The sequence below is a fragment of the Naegleria lovaniensis genome (assembly GCF_003324165.1).
Source record: "Naegleria lovaniensis strain ATCC 30569 chromosome Unknown tig006, whole genome shotgun sequence".
Lineage (NCBI taxonomy): Eukaryota > Heterolobosea > Eutetramitea > Acrasida > Naegleriidae > Naegleria > Naegleria lovaniensis.
The window spans coordinates 688789-705053 of record NW_025407828.1 but is presented as its reverse complement, the minus strand read 5'-3'; the positions used below and the strand labels follow the sequence as shown (position 1 = coordinate 705053).

The window sequence follows — 16265 nt, the reverse complement described above, 5'->3', positions numbered from 1 at the left end:
TATAATATTTGTGTTCGTTCGTTCCGAATTAAGAATGGAATGATATAATAAATGAATGAATATAAAATAATAATGATACCTCGACCCTTTTTTGCATGGATGACCAAATTTCTCAAGCAGACAAATATGTCCTCGAATCCAAAAATGATGATATTGAGTCGATACCCATGTGTTTTGGAAATACGGTAATGCAACACAGATGCAGCGAGAGATTGAATTCAATTTCGTTCAACACATGAAAACGAGTTATTGAATTCTTTTAAGGCCCAACTGGTCTAAAAAGCTCATTGCTTCATAACTAATTTTCAATTTCGTTCTTTCTCGATCGAAATATGGGCTCGATAATATTAGTTGTTTTCCCTTTCGATCGATTTTAGTTCGTTCCAATTTCAAAACTATCAATTGTCGAAGAAGAGGCCATTCCGAGAGGGCCTTTGCAGATGCATTTCCAAGTTTGATGTCACTTAAATCCAAGCATGTCAAGTTTTTCAAATACTTGCTGGAACAAATTGCTTCAACAATACGATCGTCAAGTCGATCACAGAAACGAAAGGATAAACTTTTCAAATTTCTCATATACTTGCTCGAAACAAGTGAAATTGCTGCCGGTGTTTCCATATTATTCCATGACATGTCTAGCAATGTTAAGTTTGACAAGTACTTGCTTTCAGCAATGGCAATTGTTCCCGAGTTCTTAATACTACATCTTTCAATTTTAAGATATTTGAGATTTTTCATGTATTTGCTAGAAGCAACCAATATTGCTCCCTTATCATAGGTTCTTCCTGCGAGCTCGAGATAGGTCAAGTTTTTCATTTTCGGGCTTTGTACAATACAAGAAAGAACGTCACATTGAGATAGGAGATTTCTTCGAAGCGTTAACTTTTTCAAATTGGAAATGTAGTCCAGTGATAGCATTTTGCGAGTTTTTGAACTTTCATTCGCAGGTATCGATAGAGAAAGAGGAACACAACGCGCTTGATTATACCATGCTTTACAAACCCTCATGCAAAAGCGAATCAATATAAGACCATCTATAAATTTCAACACATGATAAATGATTTGCTCATCTTCAAATAGTTGTGAATACAGTTTTGCCAAATGTTGTCGTTCTTCTTCATTCATGGTTTCGTTGTTTGGAGGGTATTTGGAAATTCCAAAATTCATTCCACAATCATTTTCCAAATCATAAAACATTTGACTGAGTGGATCGTCGTCATATGTCCACTCCATACCTGTTACTTCTTGAATTTCGCGAAGCATTTGTTGAAGCATTTCCTCCATTGTTTTCTCGTTTTGTGAGTGATTAGAAGATGTTGCAGAACGACGTTGACGAGGATTACTTGTTGTTCTTGATTGAGATTTTCTTTGTTGATCTCTGCGGGTACTCGCTGTTGTTGCTTTTACTGCTGGTTGTTGAGATTTCACATCTTTGAAAGATGTCTCATCCATGGATGAGGACGACTGTGCTTTAGGTTTCTCCAAAGAAGAAGATAATAATTTCTGTTGTGGCTTTTGATTGTGTTGTTGTTGTTTGGAATCTAATGATGATTCGTGGAAAATTCTGGATAGTAGAGAAGACTTTTGAGTGATTGTTGTTGTTTGTGGATGATGTTCAGCTGCTGTTGAAGGCTTTCCAAGATTATTTCTAAATGAAAGAATTTGTTGATGTAATTTCAATCCTTGAGGAGATGGCTTGATGACTTTTTTTCTGTGATTGTCCTCTTCTTGATCATCATCATCTTCACTACTATCGGAAAGTTCTTTTATCCTATTATTATTATTATTCCTCTGGTTGCAATGGTTGTTGAAAAGTGAACGTTTCATCAGCCTTGAGGATGAATTACAATTCTCTGCTTCTTCTTCTTCACTACTATCGGAAGAAAGCTCTTTCACGACTGATTCAGTCTGACCTCTCTTTCTCTTCTTTGGATCGGAAGAAACAAACATTTTTTTTTGAATATTAATCAAATTCTACAAATTTGGACAACAATCACTCCTTTAATTTCTTAAATAAATTCTTCAGTTTCTCTGTTGGAAAGGAAAGTGATCGTCTGTTGTGTGCATTTCGAATTCGATTATTGTTGAGTGATCTTCTTGATGTGGGAGTTTGTACAATGTTACAAGATTGAGGAGAATTTTGTAATGATATTGAAGTGGTTAATGTGGAAAGAGCAGGGTTAGGAAAAGTGGAAACTGAGGTCATGGAGTTGTTGAGGAGGTTGTTTGAAGTGTTGTCAGTGGTCAATGCATTTTTAAGTTGAGGAGAAGAGGAAGGAGTGGATGCATTTGCAATCGAAGAAAGTGTGACAGCACATGCTTGAGGAGAGGTGGCAAAGGTACTCATGTCTGCAGTGGCATATTCAAAGGTATCTTGTGGACTCGTTGTGGAACATCCATTCGAAAGCATGGAAGAAAGAGTTAAAGAGAGTCGCTTGACATTTGACATTTGGCTTGTGGAATTTCTATTTCTTGGTCGAACCACATCAATGGAATAACATAAATCCAAGTTTTGACTAAATTCTCGAAAAGATTGACGTTTTCGATTCGTTTCCTCTTCATCAATTTCATCCCAATATTTCATTTTCACTTCTCCATCTTGTGAAGTTGTGTTTCCACCGTAAGCATTCACATCATCTGATTTACAATGTACATGATAGGGACTAGAAGTAGATAACGGATTTGCTCTCCAATTCACAAGTTCATGAGAATCTTGATTAAATCCAAAAACAGCTTTCACTAAATCCTGACCTCCTGTAATGGTTCTTCGTTTGAGTGCATTTAAGGAAGACGTTCGTTTGTTTCCATTTGATGTCGTGTTGGTTCCTGTAGGTGATCGAGCAGAAGATATTGAACTAGGAACTCTTGAGGATGAAGAAGGTGATTGAATGCCAATAGCGAGAGGAGGCATCACCACTTGAGGAGATGACATTTCCTGTCGGTACTGATTCAATAAATTGTTTGTAAATTGTCTCGAAAATTCTTCAAAACTTAAATCCATCATACTTGTGGACGCTGGATCGTTCAAATCTTTCGAACTTTGTACATTCAATGATGGTTTTTTGGACACGGTTGGATCATTCAGGTCGTCATGAAACAATTGTTTCACATGTGAAATGGAAGTATCAACGGAAAGTGCCAACCCTAGTGAATTTTTCCTCTCATGTCGCGGAGTCATTAAGGGATTTGAAAAATCGAACGGAATTTCTTCTAAATGTTTTGGAAGTGGTGTACTAACCATGGCATTGGTTTCATGCTGTGATGGAGATTTCATTCGAGAATTTGCACTATTCTTTCTATTTTGACAAGTACTTGGAGAATTAGTTGGATATTCTTGAGTGTGTTGTAAAATATTGAAAAGACTTTGTGGACTCGAGAGACGTTTGTTTTTGTGAGCGTTTGTGGATGAACGTGCTGCACAAAAACTATTCGCAGTGATTTGGTTCGAACCATTGAAAGGTTCGCAATGCATGGTCGGAGATGACAAGGTCACAATCGAAGTGGAATTTCTCTTATTTTTGTTAATTTTAACAGCTTCTCGAATGATGGAATTTTGTGAACTTCTCTCTTTTGAATCGTGTGTTTGACACGTATTCGAATTCGAACTGGGGTTGGATGAACTAGAGGTCAAATAAGCACTCGTGGAATTAATCACGTCAAAAGTCAATCCAGCGATATATTCATCCAACACAAACGATTTCATATTATTCGTCAATGAAGAAGACACAAGACTACTTTCAATCGTATTCATATCCAATTCAGAATTTTCACATATCGACGTTCGATGACCACCATTGATCGATCCACGTGTTGTGTTCGTCAATGTCGATGTTTTGAAACCATTGTTGTGACTCGTTGTGGAATCCAATGCCATCATCCAATAAGTATCGGATGGCGATTCAATATGTGGTGTTGGAGTTTGAAGAACTTTTAAAGTATCATGTTTCGGAAGAGAGGTGTCTCTATTGGTTCGACTGGTCATGACATGATGGTCAATCATGTTGAGATCGCTCGGATCATGAGGCAAGGATGTATTGGCAAGTGACAGCGTTGGAAGATCGAAAGTTGTTTGTGTTTCATTTTCTTCAACAATGACTGTTTCGGCATTGGTTCGAAATGATTGCAACGTGAGGACTTGAGAATGTGGATCGCAGCGGTAAAGGCTCTTTTATATGATGCAGTTCGCGAACATACAAAGGCGCTTCTGCATGATTCTTGTCATCCCTGGACTGAGTTGATGAGCTCATTAGCAACAGTGCGGTTCTGTTGTGGATTTGGATGGCAAACACAGGTCGGAATGTTGTTTGGGATTTGGTGAATACTGGACCGCTGTTGACCATTGACTTTTCTAAGAACAAAAACGAACACGACAAAGAGAGCAGGAACGTTGACAGGCTTGTTGTGGGGTTCATGTTTGAAAATGGTCATGAGCTGATTATGTAACTAAAACCATCAATCAAAAAATATTGGAGCGTGATAACACTAGGAGAGAGACGTAAAAGGTGTCACGTCAACACCTTCATGTGAAATCAAAGCAAGTGGTGAAGTTGCCATTTGTTGATGATGGTCTGTATTGTCTAAGGGTTGACCAACACCTTTATGTTCACGACCATCCTTATTAGAATCATTCTCGTTCATGTCTTGAGGATTCGAAGTATGGTTTTCAGGGAGATTCTTAATTTGTTGCTCTAAATTTTCTTTCAATTCGGAAGGAACTCGCTTCGATGAAATTCGCTCCAAATTCTCGGCAAGAAATTTCAGAGAGTGGAAGGAAAACATGATCATGACACAAAATATAAAAATGTTTAAAGTTTGCAAAAATCCTCCAACGATGAAAAGATAACGATTGAGAAGACCAAGCACGAGCATGAAGGTCACAAGGCCCATGCTAATTCCAAGAAAAAATTGACCTACACTGAGCATGATCATTCGTAAGGCAGCCATCTTACGTTGGAAAGAGACCATGCCGCTCGAGAGTAGTTTCTTGACAAGTGACACCACCAGTATTACATTAATAATACCTATAGCTGCCATGGTAAGAATGTGCAATACTCCAAGTACAGCATCAACATAAAATCGATAAATTGCGGCCTGTCTCGCAATTTCTTGATTCACATTTGGAAAATAATAAAACATGAGTGTCAATAAAACCGCAGGCACCACCAGAATGGTAAATATTGCAGTACATACTGCCACGCTAACAGCAAACACAAGCACACAATGTCGCATTCTCCAAGCACGTTTGTTTTTTCGCATCCAATACTGTTCCTTATGAAAATAAATTTCAAATAACATTTTTGTTGTCACTAACTGGCAATACAAACTCAAAATCAAATCAATGATGATTCCTTCATAATAGAGCATGAAGAATGTTTGTCCAATCACTTCTTTCAATTGAAGTAATGAACACGTGGAATGTCCAATTCCTGCCAGGATTGCAAGTACTTGAATCACGGTCATGCTCAACATTAATGAATACATGAGTCGTTTGTTGAATACATATTCTTTCCAGTTACGAAAGAGTAGAATGAAAAGAGCTAGCACCAATAGGATCATGAACAGAATTCTTATACCATAAAATACCAATGAAACAGTCTTTTCAGAATAAGCATCGACCGAGGTGTCGTTGGATAAGCCATACGCTAGCGGTTGAATATGCATCTGCAGATTCTTTTTCATATCATGGCTGAAGGTGTGCATGGGTGGTTGTTTGTATGTACTACTAATGAGAGAATGTTCTCTTTTTAATTGTTGCTGTACACAACCTCAACTGCTTTCAACATACTATTCTCCAAGAGATAACAACTTTGGGATCGCTATTATAGAATCCCACGCTGTTATCTCGATCGTGTTGCATACTAACAATATTATTATTATTTCTCTGCAAGATGAATATTCAAGAGATAGCCAATTGACATGTTGTTTCATTCGAACATGCCCAGTTACCTTTTCCAATTCTGATAACATGCATGTAGATATCTATACCACAGAAGACTCTAAAAATTCTGAAGGAGCGGTGGAAGGAAAACAAAGCTCTGGAACAATTCCGCCACTCTCTGAATCAGCTGACGGAGAGAAGGGTGACACAGCCACATATGAATCTCTGTTGCTGTTCCTTGAGGAAGACAATGAACGCTTGTACTCACGATTGTTTGGAGAAGAGGCCCGTCCAGATTCGAGAGAGTGTGTGGATATTTGGCAATGAATGTCACTTGGTGTTCTCTTAAGCTCGTCGTCACCTTTGACGTCATTTCGAACGGTGGTTACAAGATCCTTAGCGCTACAAGTTTTCGTAATATTTGCTTTAGAATTAAGTTTTTCCAAACGTCGATGTGATACCTTCATTAATCCTTCTGAGACAATAAAATCTAATGGTCCAAATGAAAATATTATTACAAGAGAAAATAGTATGATATTGAAAGTTTGCAAAAAGGACGACACAATAAACAAGTATCGTGTGAATATCCCAAAAATTGCAATGCATGCTGCTAATTCCATGGAAAGTCCAAGAAATAATTGCCCACAAGTAAGTATCAAAATACGTTGACAGACTGCTTTACGTTGTGAAGAGGCAGCCGTACTTCCTAACTGTGAATTTTGCATCATCAATTTTCTCACAAGCGCTGCAACAAGAACACAATTCAAAATACCCATGAACGTCATGATAACAATATATAATATTCCAGCAAGTGCATCTGTAAAGTATCGGTTGATAGCTGCCTCACGAGCCATATCTTGATTTACCCCTGGATAATAATACACAGTAGCTGTGACGCATATGGTTGGCATCATAACCAGCAATGTGACCATACCCAATACGGTCACTGCGATTCCAATAATTTTTACAAATCTTCTTCTCCATTTCATTTGACCTTCTCTTACCCACGATTGTTCCTTATTAAAATAGATCATGTACACTACTCTTGTAGTCATGGTCTTACAAAAGATAGACAAGCCTAAACTTGCAATCACTCCTTCGTAATGAAACATGTAGAAAATCACTGATATGACTTCTTCTAGCTTGAGTAGAGTGCACACTGCATGAGCAATTCCAAACAACATTGAAAACAGCTGATTGAAATTGAGCAATAATATGAGAATGTACATGAGTCGCTTATTCAGAACCATTTCCTTCCAGCTACGAATCATTAAAATCAATAACGTGATCACCATAATGAGCAAGAAGGGGACCAAAAAACCATAGAGAGCAATGTAAGTGATCTTTTCTTGTTGTTCTTGTGTTTCCGGTTTTGTATCGTTGCGACCATACCAGAAGAGAGTATAATCAGGAGAAGGAGGGGAGGTTAGTACTTGAGCTGTTATATGATTGAATGATGGAGGTAGATGAGAATGTTGGAATGAGCTCATGAAATTATTATCATTTATCAACAATTTCTCAATCAATTTCCAAAACCAGTAAGAAGATGATGAAAATAAAAAAGAATTATTGATGAATGAAGAAGAGCCTTTAACGAAGGCTTCTTCATGAGCATCATGATGTATCATAGTGATAGCAATTTTTGGACGAATAATTCTTGCTTGCTGTTCGTCCAATGTTGCATCTACATCATTAGAAATTCATCCGACAGAGATGAGAGTAATTTACAGACGGGTACCCATTAGTGCTACCATATGTTTAATGTGAGGTGATGGGTATGTCCAACCGAAAGTGTCTATCTCTTCGGAAAGCTTTTTCTCGCGATAGAAAAGGCTATATCGCAACAGTGTGATCAGTTCTTTGACAATTTTCATTTTTGTTTTGCTTTCATTAAGGTTTCAAAAGGTCACCTGTCACAATTCTTCTTTGAACATTTCGAAAAAAACGTGTGCTTCAGAAATGCCCATTCTCGAAGGTGACTCTATCCGCATCACAATCATCAAAGCCAATGATCTCATCGCCATGGATGTGAGTGGCTCATCCGATCCGTATGTCATCATATCCTCGGCTCTCAATTTTTATGATGAAATTAAAACATCCATCATTAAAAAGAATTTAAATCCAGTTTGGGAAAATGAAGAGTATTCTTTTCGATCACCCAAAGATCGTCCCGAAGGTTGGACCATTAAATTTCGAGTCATGGATTATGATCTCATGAAAAAGGATGATTTTTTAGGAGATGCTGAATTAGTGATCAATGATGATCGATTTAAAGTGAACAGTGGAAAGGAAGAACAAGTGACATTACCATTGAAAGGTGTCAAGAATGGAAATTTGACTGTTGGCATTTCATTGAAGAGAGCAAACATGAGTACAACGACTAGTACGCTGAATGATCTTCAATCACCCAGTCCAATTTCCTCTCCAAGAGGATTTTCACATTCGGATCCAGTGTTTCGTGTCGATAATTTTCCCTATTTTATTTTCAAAGTTCCAAAACGATTTAAATTTGATCCTCTCAATAAGAAGGCACATTCCATTTCGTGTTATTATCATGTGCCTGTGGTGAGTAGCGGTGGCAGTGGTGGTGATATTGTGAAGAATGAAAACTCTGAGACTCCTAATACTTTACCACAAGAAGGTGGGGTTGACAATTATGAACATTTAACATTTTCCTTTCGAGACAATATTCTTCAAGAGATGAATTTGGAAAAAGCCAAGCTCTATACCATATTCAGTCTTAAAAAAACTCACAAAGATTATTCACGCATATCTGAGCATGATTTGATCACTCTTGAGGAAGATGTTGACGTGACTCAATTATTTGAATCACAATTTGCTGGAGTGTATCGTTGGCAATGGTTCTTTTGGGACTTTCCAGAAAAGAGAAAGACTCGTGTCATTGTGTACATGATTCTCCCAGTTCATACGTGTCGTTCCTTAATTTCTGTGGTGTATAAAACGACCCTTAATGATGAAGAGTTGAAAAAGAAACCAACAAGTGGTAGTAGCAGTGAAAATCTCAATAGTGTCCTTATGGAAGGAGATTCCATGGTTCAATCCATTGTCAAGAGTATTGAAAAAATTGTGCAGCTTCATTAATTTTTCCAAACGCACACATTTCCAAACTTGTACATTTGAACATGGCTTTGAGGCCCATGATGGATAAGAAGAATGTTATTGCGCGAAGCACGCCAAATTCAGCAATTCGCGTTAAGGGGCGTTTTGGAGATGTGAAGGTTGAATTGGTTTCCACTTGTTGTTGATTCATCATCATCATCACTTAAAAAAACCCTCAATATTTTTTTGCACAGAAGCGAGCGTTGATTCTTGTGATATTCATGGTCCTTTTCCTTTTTTCTCCTATACCGCCACCACATCCACCACATCTACCACCACCAACCGTTATTTATATCCATCCTTCTTTCCGTGATTTAAGGCTGAATTTAATTATACCTTATTGAATATATACATTACAAATCACAAGAATGCCAATTAGTCCCTACAACTCGTCCACCTTTCCTCTCAGGATTGAAACTTTCAAACAACCGGCCACACGAAAGCTGAGTTGTCCGAGTGCATTGTCCCCTTTCTTGAAAACAACAAGAAACCTCTCTCCCACTTCCCCCTCTTCATCCTTTTCTTTCCTTAATTTAAAATCAATGTTTATTATGGCAATGGCATTGATTATTGTTATGAACGGAGCAGTGTTGATCTTGTTGATGAGCAAGAGCTCCTTCCAATCTCCAACGTCTTGTGCGACTGATGCTGCCGATGATTCCACAAAGGCTTCTTTACCCTCTGCAATTATTGCTCAACAAGAGTCGGAGAAGACCCTGAATGCAAGGCATTCAAAATCTTCTTCAGCAAAGACTATCAAACAAGATCTTGCTACGACTTCCTCCGATGCTAGCAGAGGCATTTCTAGTTCATCCTTTGATGATTCTCGTCCTCAATTAACTCCCATTATGGTATTGAATGAAGAATTTTATCCCATCACTGTGGCCACAACCATGAAAGACGGAAGTTGTAAATTGTTGCATTCTGCCATGCGCCAAGGTATTCATATGAACATTATTGGATATGGAATTAAGGATTTCAAGTTGCAACAGAAAATTGGAATCATCATGAACCAAATTTCAAAAATCAAGAATCCCAATGCTCTGCTGTTATTTGTGGATGCCTATGATGTCTTGTTCTTTCAAAATGCAGAGACCATTGTTGCAAAGTATTTGAAATTGTTTGAAAAGAAGCAATTGTTGCCATCCATGCCAGAGAATGATCCTCATTCAGAATCAACAACAAAAGAACAACGTGTGTCAGAGAAGGAGACATCTACTGCCACCACAGCCACTGCAACCACTCCCACCACAGCCACAGCCTCATCATCAAATTCGAATGAACCAACCACTCCTTCAGTGATTGCTTACTGTGCCGAAAAGAACTGTCATCCGTATGGTCTCATCCAAAGTGCAAAAGAAAGATGGGGTGAAGCATTTTGCGACAGGTTTCCACGGGCACCGAATGGTTATCGTTTTCTCAATTCTGGAGCTTTTATGGGAAGACAAAAAGATGTCATTGCACTCTTCAATCGAATGATCCATTTAGATGACGATGTGAAACATGACTTGTATGGAGATCAAGGAATGACTAGTTATGTTTGGCTCACAACAGAAGAACTCCATGATTCGATCAAATTAGACTATTGGGGGGAGTTATTCTTCTCGCTGCTCGACGCAAGAATGTCGAATTTAGCTCTCGAACGCCAACCTCCAAAAGATGCAGCCATTGCCAAGACTTCGAATAGTGGTATTTGGTTTCGCAACGCTGAACACAAGAATTATCCATCGATTGTGCATGGAAACGGTTGGGGTAAACACATTCTCAAGAATTTGAATTCAAGAATAGCATGGAGAGTTGCCGATTTAAATAAGGAAAAGGCCATTAACTATTGCTATGTGAATGGAGAAAAGAAAAAATTTACAGACTTGTGTAACTTTTCCTGATATGCACGACATAATTATTCACAATACAGATCAGAATTTATTTACCCCAATGACCGCCATTCGTTACGTATAACTTGTGAGTTTCCGTAAATTGAGCATGACATCTCAGTGAGATGATGACATGCATTCAAGTGAGAGATACTTCAGAGCTCTCTTCTAAAGCTTTACTATTCTTCGAGCTCATTTTCTCTCAATTTCCACATGCCAAATCAAGTCACCATCGGTTTTTGTTTGTCATCCTCAAGTGCTCCTGTCAGTCGGAATGTTCAAAAAAAATTTGCGCTTGTGTTAGATTGTTTTGATTCCATCACACACAACAAGAAAATCTCATACACAGACTGCGCATCTACTCACACCAACAGCGTTTCTGTGTACTGTTCAAAACAAATTATTATTCAATTTCAACGATATTCACACATACATTTAACAAAGAGTTGACCCGTTCCTTTCCAACGATATTATCACACACTTGTGTTTTTCCGTTTCACTTTTGCCAATCCAAAAGAGTGTCACTCCAATTGTTGTAATCGTAACGTTTGATTCACAAAATTGATCAAATATTTGTAAACGGCCAAGTGTCAATTTTCTTTCAAAATGCTCTCAAAAACCACGGTCTACTCAACCACGTCTGCTACCACAACTCCATCTCTCCATTCCAAACCCATGGCTAACAAAAAAACTCTTCTCCACAAGGAATGTTTTAGTTTTTTAAGTTTGGTTAATTCTGGTTCTTCAAATTCCTTGAGTCGAAACATTTTGGAAAATCGAGAATTCTTTATTGAATTTTTATATCGAAAAAATCGAAGAGGATTATGGAATTGTTTTGTGGAGTTGGAACAAATTAAGGAACAATTAATGAATGAAAATTCAGAGGAGTTGTCGTCATCTCATAATAATCAAATGGACGCAAATGGATCACTGGGCACGACCATTCAAGACAATGTGAAAAAACCTTTTTCAAAGAGTTGGACATTTAGACAAAGTGATGCATCTCAACAATTTTCAAGGAATTCGTCTTCATCGACTTTAAAAGAACAATTGAATGGAGATGCCATCGATGGAAATTGTCAATTGTCAAAAAGCTTGGATGATTCCACATCGAGTTGTAAAATTTTGATTTCGGTCACAAACGATGAAACAACTACGCTGCGACCATTGAATGAAGAAGTCTCTTGCAGTTCAATACTCTCTCATGGCGTCACAATTCTTCAAATTTATGACAAAATAATTCGAAAATTTCTGGCAAGTGTTTGGGATGTGAAAAATTTAAATATTGACACTGTCATGACCTCATCCGTGAATTCATTATTAGGAATATCGAGAGATTTGCAACGTGAAACTTGTCAAAAATTTGAAAAACATGTCAAGGCCATTTCACCTCAATTGAATGACTTGACAGGAATGAATTTATGGAATGATTTATTTTTCACCTTGACCAATGACAGTACCACCTCAACAACCACGACGAGCACTTCTCTATCGAACAACAGCAAAGATCATCCCTCTTCCATTCATGAAACTTCTCCCTCAAAAATGATGTCTTTGGGATTTTTACGAAAGTTGACCATGAAGCCACACAACAAGACCAATTCCACCATAAATTCTTCTTCTGCTGCCTTGATAGATTCTCAACAACATGAAAATACAGAATCTGCAGCATTGAAAAAGAAAAAACTTCCTTCCTTAACATTTGGATTTAAGAAATTAACAGATCAAGAAGTGAACAAAATTTTGGAAAAATTTCAACTCGTGGAAGCTCAAGAACCACAACAACAACCACAGCAACAACAACAAACACATATTCAATCCATTCTTTTATTTACGGCACAACATTTTCAGGAAATTTTTGGAGCGCTCCATTCTGAACTATTTCAACAATTGAAGAGTCTTTTTGAACAATATTTGGCAGATTCTGAAGAATTTGAAGTTTTACTCATGAGAAGAATTATTTTCACACACAAGAATGAATTTCCAGAAATTTTTCAGAAAAAGATTCATTCTCCCAACACGATGAATGCTAATCCTCCTTCGATTATCATTCCTTCGAATAATGGTGTGACAACAACAAGTTTGACGGCAGAATCAACAACGACAACATCATTATTGACCTCAGCCATTCAAAATTCTGAGAATGGGCTTGTATCTATCAATGATGAAGGAACTGCCTCTGAAAAATCCGATGTATCTCCAAGTAGTCCTCTGGCACCTTCTTCAGTGACAAGTGACACTGGCTCTTCCTCATTGACCAAAAAAACAAGTTTTAATTTGCAACTTCCATTACATACCATGTCCAGAACTGAGCCAATATCTCGAAGCGTGAGTCCTGTCGATGACTATTCGAGCATGGAATCACCTCGATCCAAATTAACCTCACTTCTCTCGTTTGAGGAAAAAAAGAAGAAAAAAAAGGAAAAAGTGGAAACTGAAAAAAAAGTTCAAACCATTCAAGATCAAATGAACAAGTACAACAAGATTATTTCAACGCTGTATAAGGATCTCATTCAACGAGATTTGGAGCTTACTCAGCTTCAAAAAGAGGTGGAGTTGTTTGAACATCCATCTTTGAGTAGCGGTGAGAATGATGAAGAAGAATGGATCGATCCATTTGAGAATTATGATGAAATGACAACATCTCAGTCGCAACAGGATGAAACACACAACAATCATGTTTCGTCTGGAATGTAAAATCACGCCTTGATGTATTTTGTAAAAGCTCACTCAATGATGCATGAAATGGTAAAATATCATCAAAATTGATATTGTGCTTTTTCAAACGAGCCGTCAACTTCTCAAAACTCGTCTGTTCATTGATGCAATTTCTTGTTTCAACATACTAATCTCTGTTTCATCATTTTTTCACACACGGAACTGGGAGACTCCTTCATGAATAAGGTAGAATCATCAATACACAACCATTGATTAGAAAAATAATAACTTATGTATTTTTAAGAAAAGTCAATTAAATGTCAACACCAAGATCAGCAAGCATGTTTCGAACGGCTTTCATTTGCTCTCCTTGTTTGGTAGCATACAAATCATGATCACTTCCATAGCCAAACCAATTCCAACAACCGTTATTGTTACCAGAGATGCCCTTAACTTGTGGGAATATAAAAATGATATTATTGGCCTCAGCATGTTCCAAATAACCGGCATGTTGAGCAAAGACATCATTCACAAAGGATCTTCCTTGAAGACAGCCATGGAAAGCAACATGTACTCTACAAGCATCACCATTCTTACAACCAGTTGGAATATAAATGTAACCATAGTCATCGAAGGACGTTGCTGAATAGGCATTGCTTTGAGAAAATAAATGGAAATTGTTGTTAATGTCAGGTGTGACCACAGTGGAGGTATAATTTTGGGAGGTCAGAATAGTTTCAAGAGCTTTTGAAGCACCATCCAAATTGCAATTATTAATGAATGGGGACTGTTTGTTATAAATGTGTGTATTCATTCGAAAAATTGGGCATACCCCAAATTGGTACGAAGATCAAGTCGAGCATTCATAATTGTTGTTCAATAAATGTTAAAATATTAACTGGGTTGTGACACAATTAATTCCAACTTACACCAAATGCATCACACTTTGCTCCATAATTATTAGTAATCATGGCATGTGAAGCTGGAACATCAAAATCGCTCACAATCTTCTTCTCATCCAATCCCAATTGTTTCACATATTGATCCTTCAACTTTTTCATCACTTCTGGAAAGACAATATAGTCCTTGGTACCACTAAATAAATACACTCGATGTTTTTGAGCAATATTAGCAATTGGGTCAATGAATCCATTCGATTGAAACGAGAGAATATCTTTCTGCAAAGTTGCCAAATCAATCATACTCGCAACCTTCATACAAGCAGCATTTGCCGTTGCAAAATCTCCCCGAGCACAATAGTAAGGACCACCTGCAAAAACACCCACTCCACGATTAGAGGAACTGAAAGCCACTGAAAACTGTACAGCCATATAAGCTCCGGAAGATAAGCCTGAAATGGAGAGCGTTTGTGGTTGAATATTGAATTTAGGAAGTGGATAGGAAAGAGGCTGTGCAGCCCGTACTTGTTCTATTGAAACAAATACCAGGATGATGATGAACGAGATCAACGAAATCAGGCTCATCATCATTGTGATGGTCTTACCGACTTGTATTTTTTTCGCGTTTTTTTTTTGTGAAAGTTGATGAACAATTTCGCTTTTTCACTCTTGTTGAGTGGTGCAGGTGAGTTATTACTTTTTCTTAATGTGATACAAAGAAAATGATCGATGGATTGTTATTTAAATTCAAACAAATTTCTTCTTGGAATTATTATATATTAGACGTTGTAAAAAAAATGAATGTTAGAGTCCTTCTTTGTGATTTATTGATCGGGACACATCTTTCAAAAACTGAATACTCGGAAGAAGAAACAATGTCTTTCCAAGATGATTCGTATTTACATCTTTTATTTTCAAAATTATGTTGTAAAATGAGAAGGAAATTTATTCAATATTTACCTCTCACTTCGTTTGAACTCATTCCGAATGTATCGCGAGAATTGTTGCAAGGAATTTACAGTACTTTGAAAACAGAAAAACCCTCCTTCGTGCAGAGTCATTTATTGGGAGTATTATTTGCTAATGAAAAAATCAAATGTCAAAATGATATTATTTCAGCAACAACAATTGCATTGACACCACGAATTCTTCCTCTTTGCACAAATCACGTCATTGTAAATGCAACACCTAACAGTGGAAAAACAACTGCTTGGATCATTTACTTGTTACAACAATTATCAATTTGGGTGAATAATGAAAATCCAACACCAGAATCATCAATATTGAAACATCCACATGCTATAATATTATGTCGTCGAAATGAAACAGTTTATCGAGAGGCAAGTAAACTCCAACGATTGGGCGAATTTATGAATTTTGTAATTTTTCGAAGCTATAATGCCTCAATAGATGAGTACATGGATGTTGTTTTGAAAAATCGTCCAATAATCATAGTTGGAACACCATCAAATGTATTACATTTAATGAAAAGACGTGTGTTTCATTTGAGATTTGTTAAATATTTGATACTTGAAGAATTGGAAGATGTAATGGAGCATGTTCATGTTTCAAGGCAATTATTTGAAATTATTTCGTTAGTGGAACGATCGTCGTGTAGAATTATTGGTGAAACTCATTCAATGAAACGTCACGAGGTGAGGCAATCACCAATAATATCGATGATTGCCAATCAATTAAAACCAACTTTGGTTTTAAATATTTGCAAACAAACCCAGAAGTGCTTGGGAATTGTTAGTCCGTCTCTTCTCGAGAATAAAGTGACACTTGAGTTGCTGGAAAGTGAGCATGCAACCATGAATTCCAATAAATAACTTT

At 37.3% G+C, this 16265-nt stretch overlaps 9 protein-coding genes across 9 annotated transcripts; 4 read left to right on the top strand and 5 right to left on the bottom strand.

Moving 5' to 3' along the window:
- Positions 1–246: 246 nt before the first annotated feature.
- Positions 247–1950, bottom strand: C9374_013570 (uncharacterized protein; the record flags this gene model as incomplete). The annotated part of the gene is made up of 1 exon (XM_044689461.1): positions 247–1950. One exon carries the CDS (start codon positions 1948–1950, stop codon positions 247–249), a length of 1704 nt encoding a protein of 567 aa, XP_044553979.1.
- Positions 1951–1993: 43 nt separating this feature from the next.
- Positions 1994–4000, bottom strand: C9374_013569 (uncharacterized protein; the record flags this gene model as incomplete). Its single annotated transcript, XM_044689460.1, has 1 exon — positions 1994–4000. One exon carries the CDS (start codon positions 3998–4000, stop codon positions 1994–1996), a length of 2007 nt encoding a protein of 668 aa, XP_044553978.1.
- A 482-nt stretch (positions 4001–4482) lies between these two features.
- Positions 4483–5700, bottom strand: C9374_013568 (uncharacterized protein; the record flags this gene model as incomplete). Its single annotated transcript, XM_044689459.1, has 1 exon — positions 4483–5700. One exon carries the CDS (start codon positions 5698–5700, stop codon positions 4483–4485), a length of 1218 nt encoding a protein of 405 aa, XP_044553977.1.
- A 279-nt stretch (positions 5701–5979) lies between these two features.
- On the bottom strand, positions 5980–7506 carry C9374_013567 (uncharacterized protein; the record flags this gene model as incomplete). Its single annotated transcript, XM_044689457.1, has 1 exon — positions 5980–7506. The coding sequence occupies one exon, from the start codon at positions 7504–7506 to the stop codon at positions 5980–5982; it is 1527 nt and encodes a 508-aa protein (XP_044553976.1).
- Positions 7507–7837: 331 nt separating this feature from the next.
- C9374_013566 (uncharacterized protein) lies at positions 7838–8980 on the top strand (the record flags this gene model as incomplete). The annotated part of the gene is made up of 1 exon (XM_044689456.1): positions 7838–8980. One exon carries the CDS (start codon positions 7838–7840, stop codon positions 8978–8980), a length of 1143 nt encoding a protein of 380 aa, XP_044553975.1.
- A 386-nt stretch (positions 8981–9366) lies between these two features.
- C9374_013565 (uncharacterized protein) lies at positions 9367–10884 on the top strand (the record flags this gene model as incomplete). The annotated part of the gene is made up of 1 exon (XM_044689455.1): positions 9367–10884. The coding sequence occupies one exon, from the start codon at positions 9367–9369 to the stop codon at positions 10882–10884; it is 1518 nt and encodes a 505-aa protein (XP_044553974.1).
- A 594-nt stretch (positions 10885–11478) lies between these two features.
- Positions 11479–13569, top strand: C9374_013564 (uncharacterized protein; the record flags this gene model as incomplete). The annotated part of the gene is made up of 1 exon (XM_044689454.1): positions 11479–13569. The coding sequence occupies one exon, from the start codon at positions 11479–11481 to the stop codon at positions 13567–13569; it is 2091 nt and encodes a 696-aa protein (XP_044553973.1).
- Positions 13570–13843: 274 nt separating this feature from the next.
- On the bottom strand, positions 13844–15017 carry C9374_013563 (uncharacterized protein; the record flags this gene model as incomplete). The annotated part of the gene is made up of 2 exons (XM_044689453.1): positions 13844–14317; positions 14460–15017. The coding sequence occupies 2 exons, from the start codon at positions 15015–15017 to the stop codon at positions 13844–13846; spliced, it is 1032 nt and encodes a 343-aa protein (XP_044553972.1).
- A 209-nt stretch (positions 15018–15226) lies between these two features.
- Positions 15227–16261, top strand: C9374_013562 (uncharacterized protein; the record flags this gene model as incomplete). Its single annotated transcript, XM_044689452.1, has 1 exon — positions 15227–16261. One exon carries the CDS (start codon positions 15227–15229, stop codon positions 16259–16261), a length of 1035 nt encoding a protein of 344 aa, XP_044553971.1.
- Positions 16262–16265: the final 4 nt, after the last annotated feature.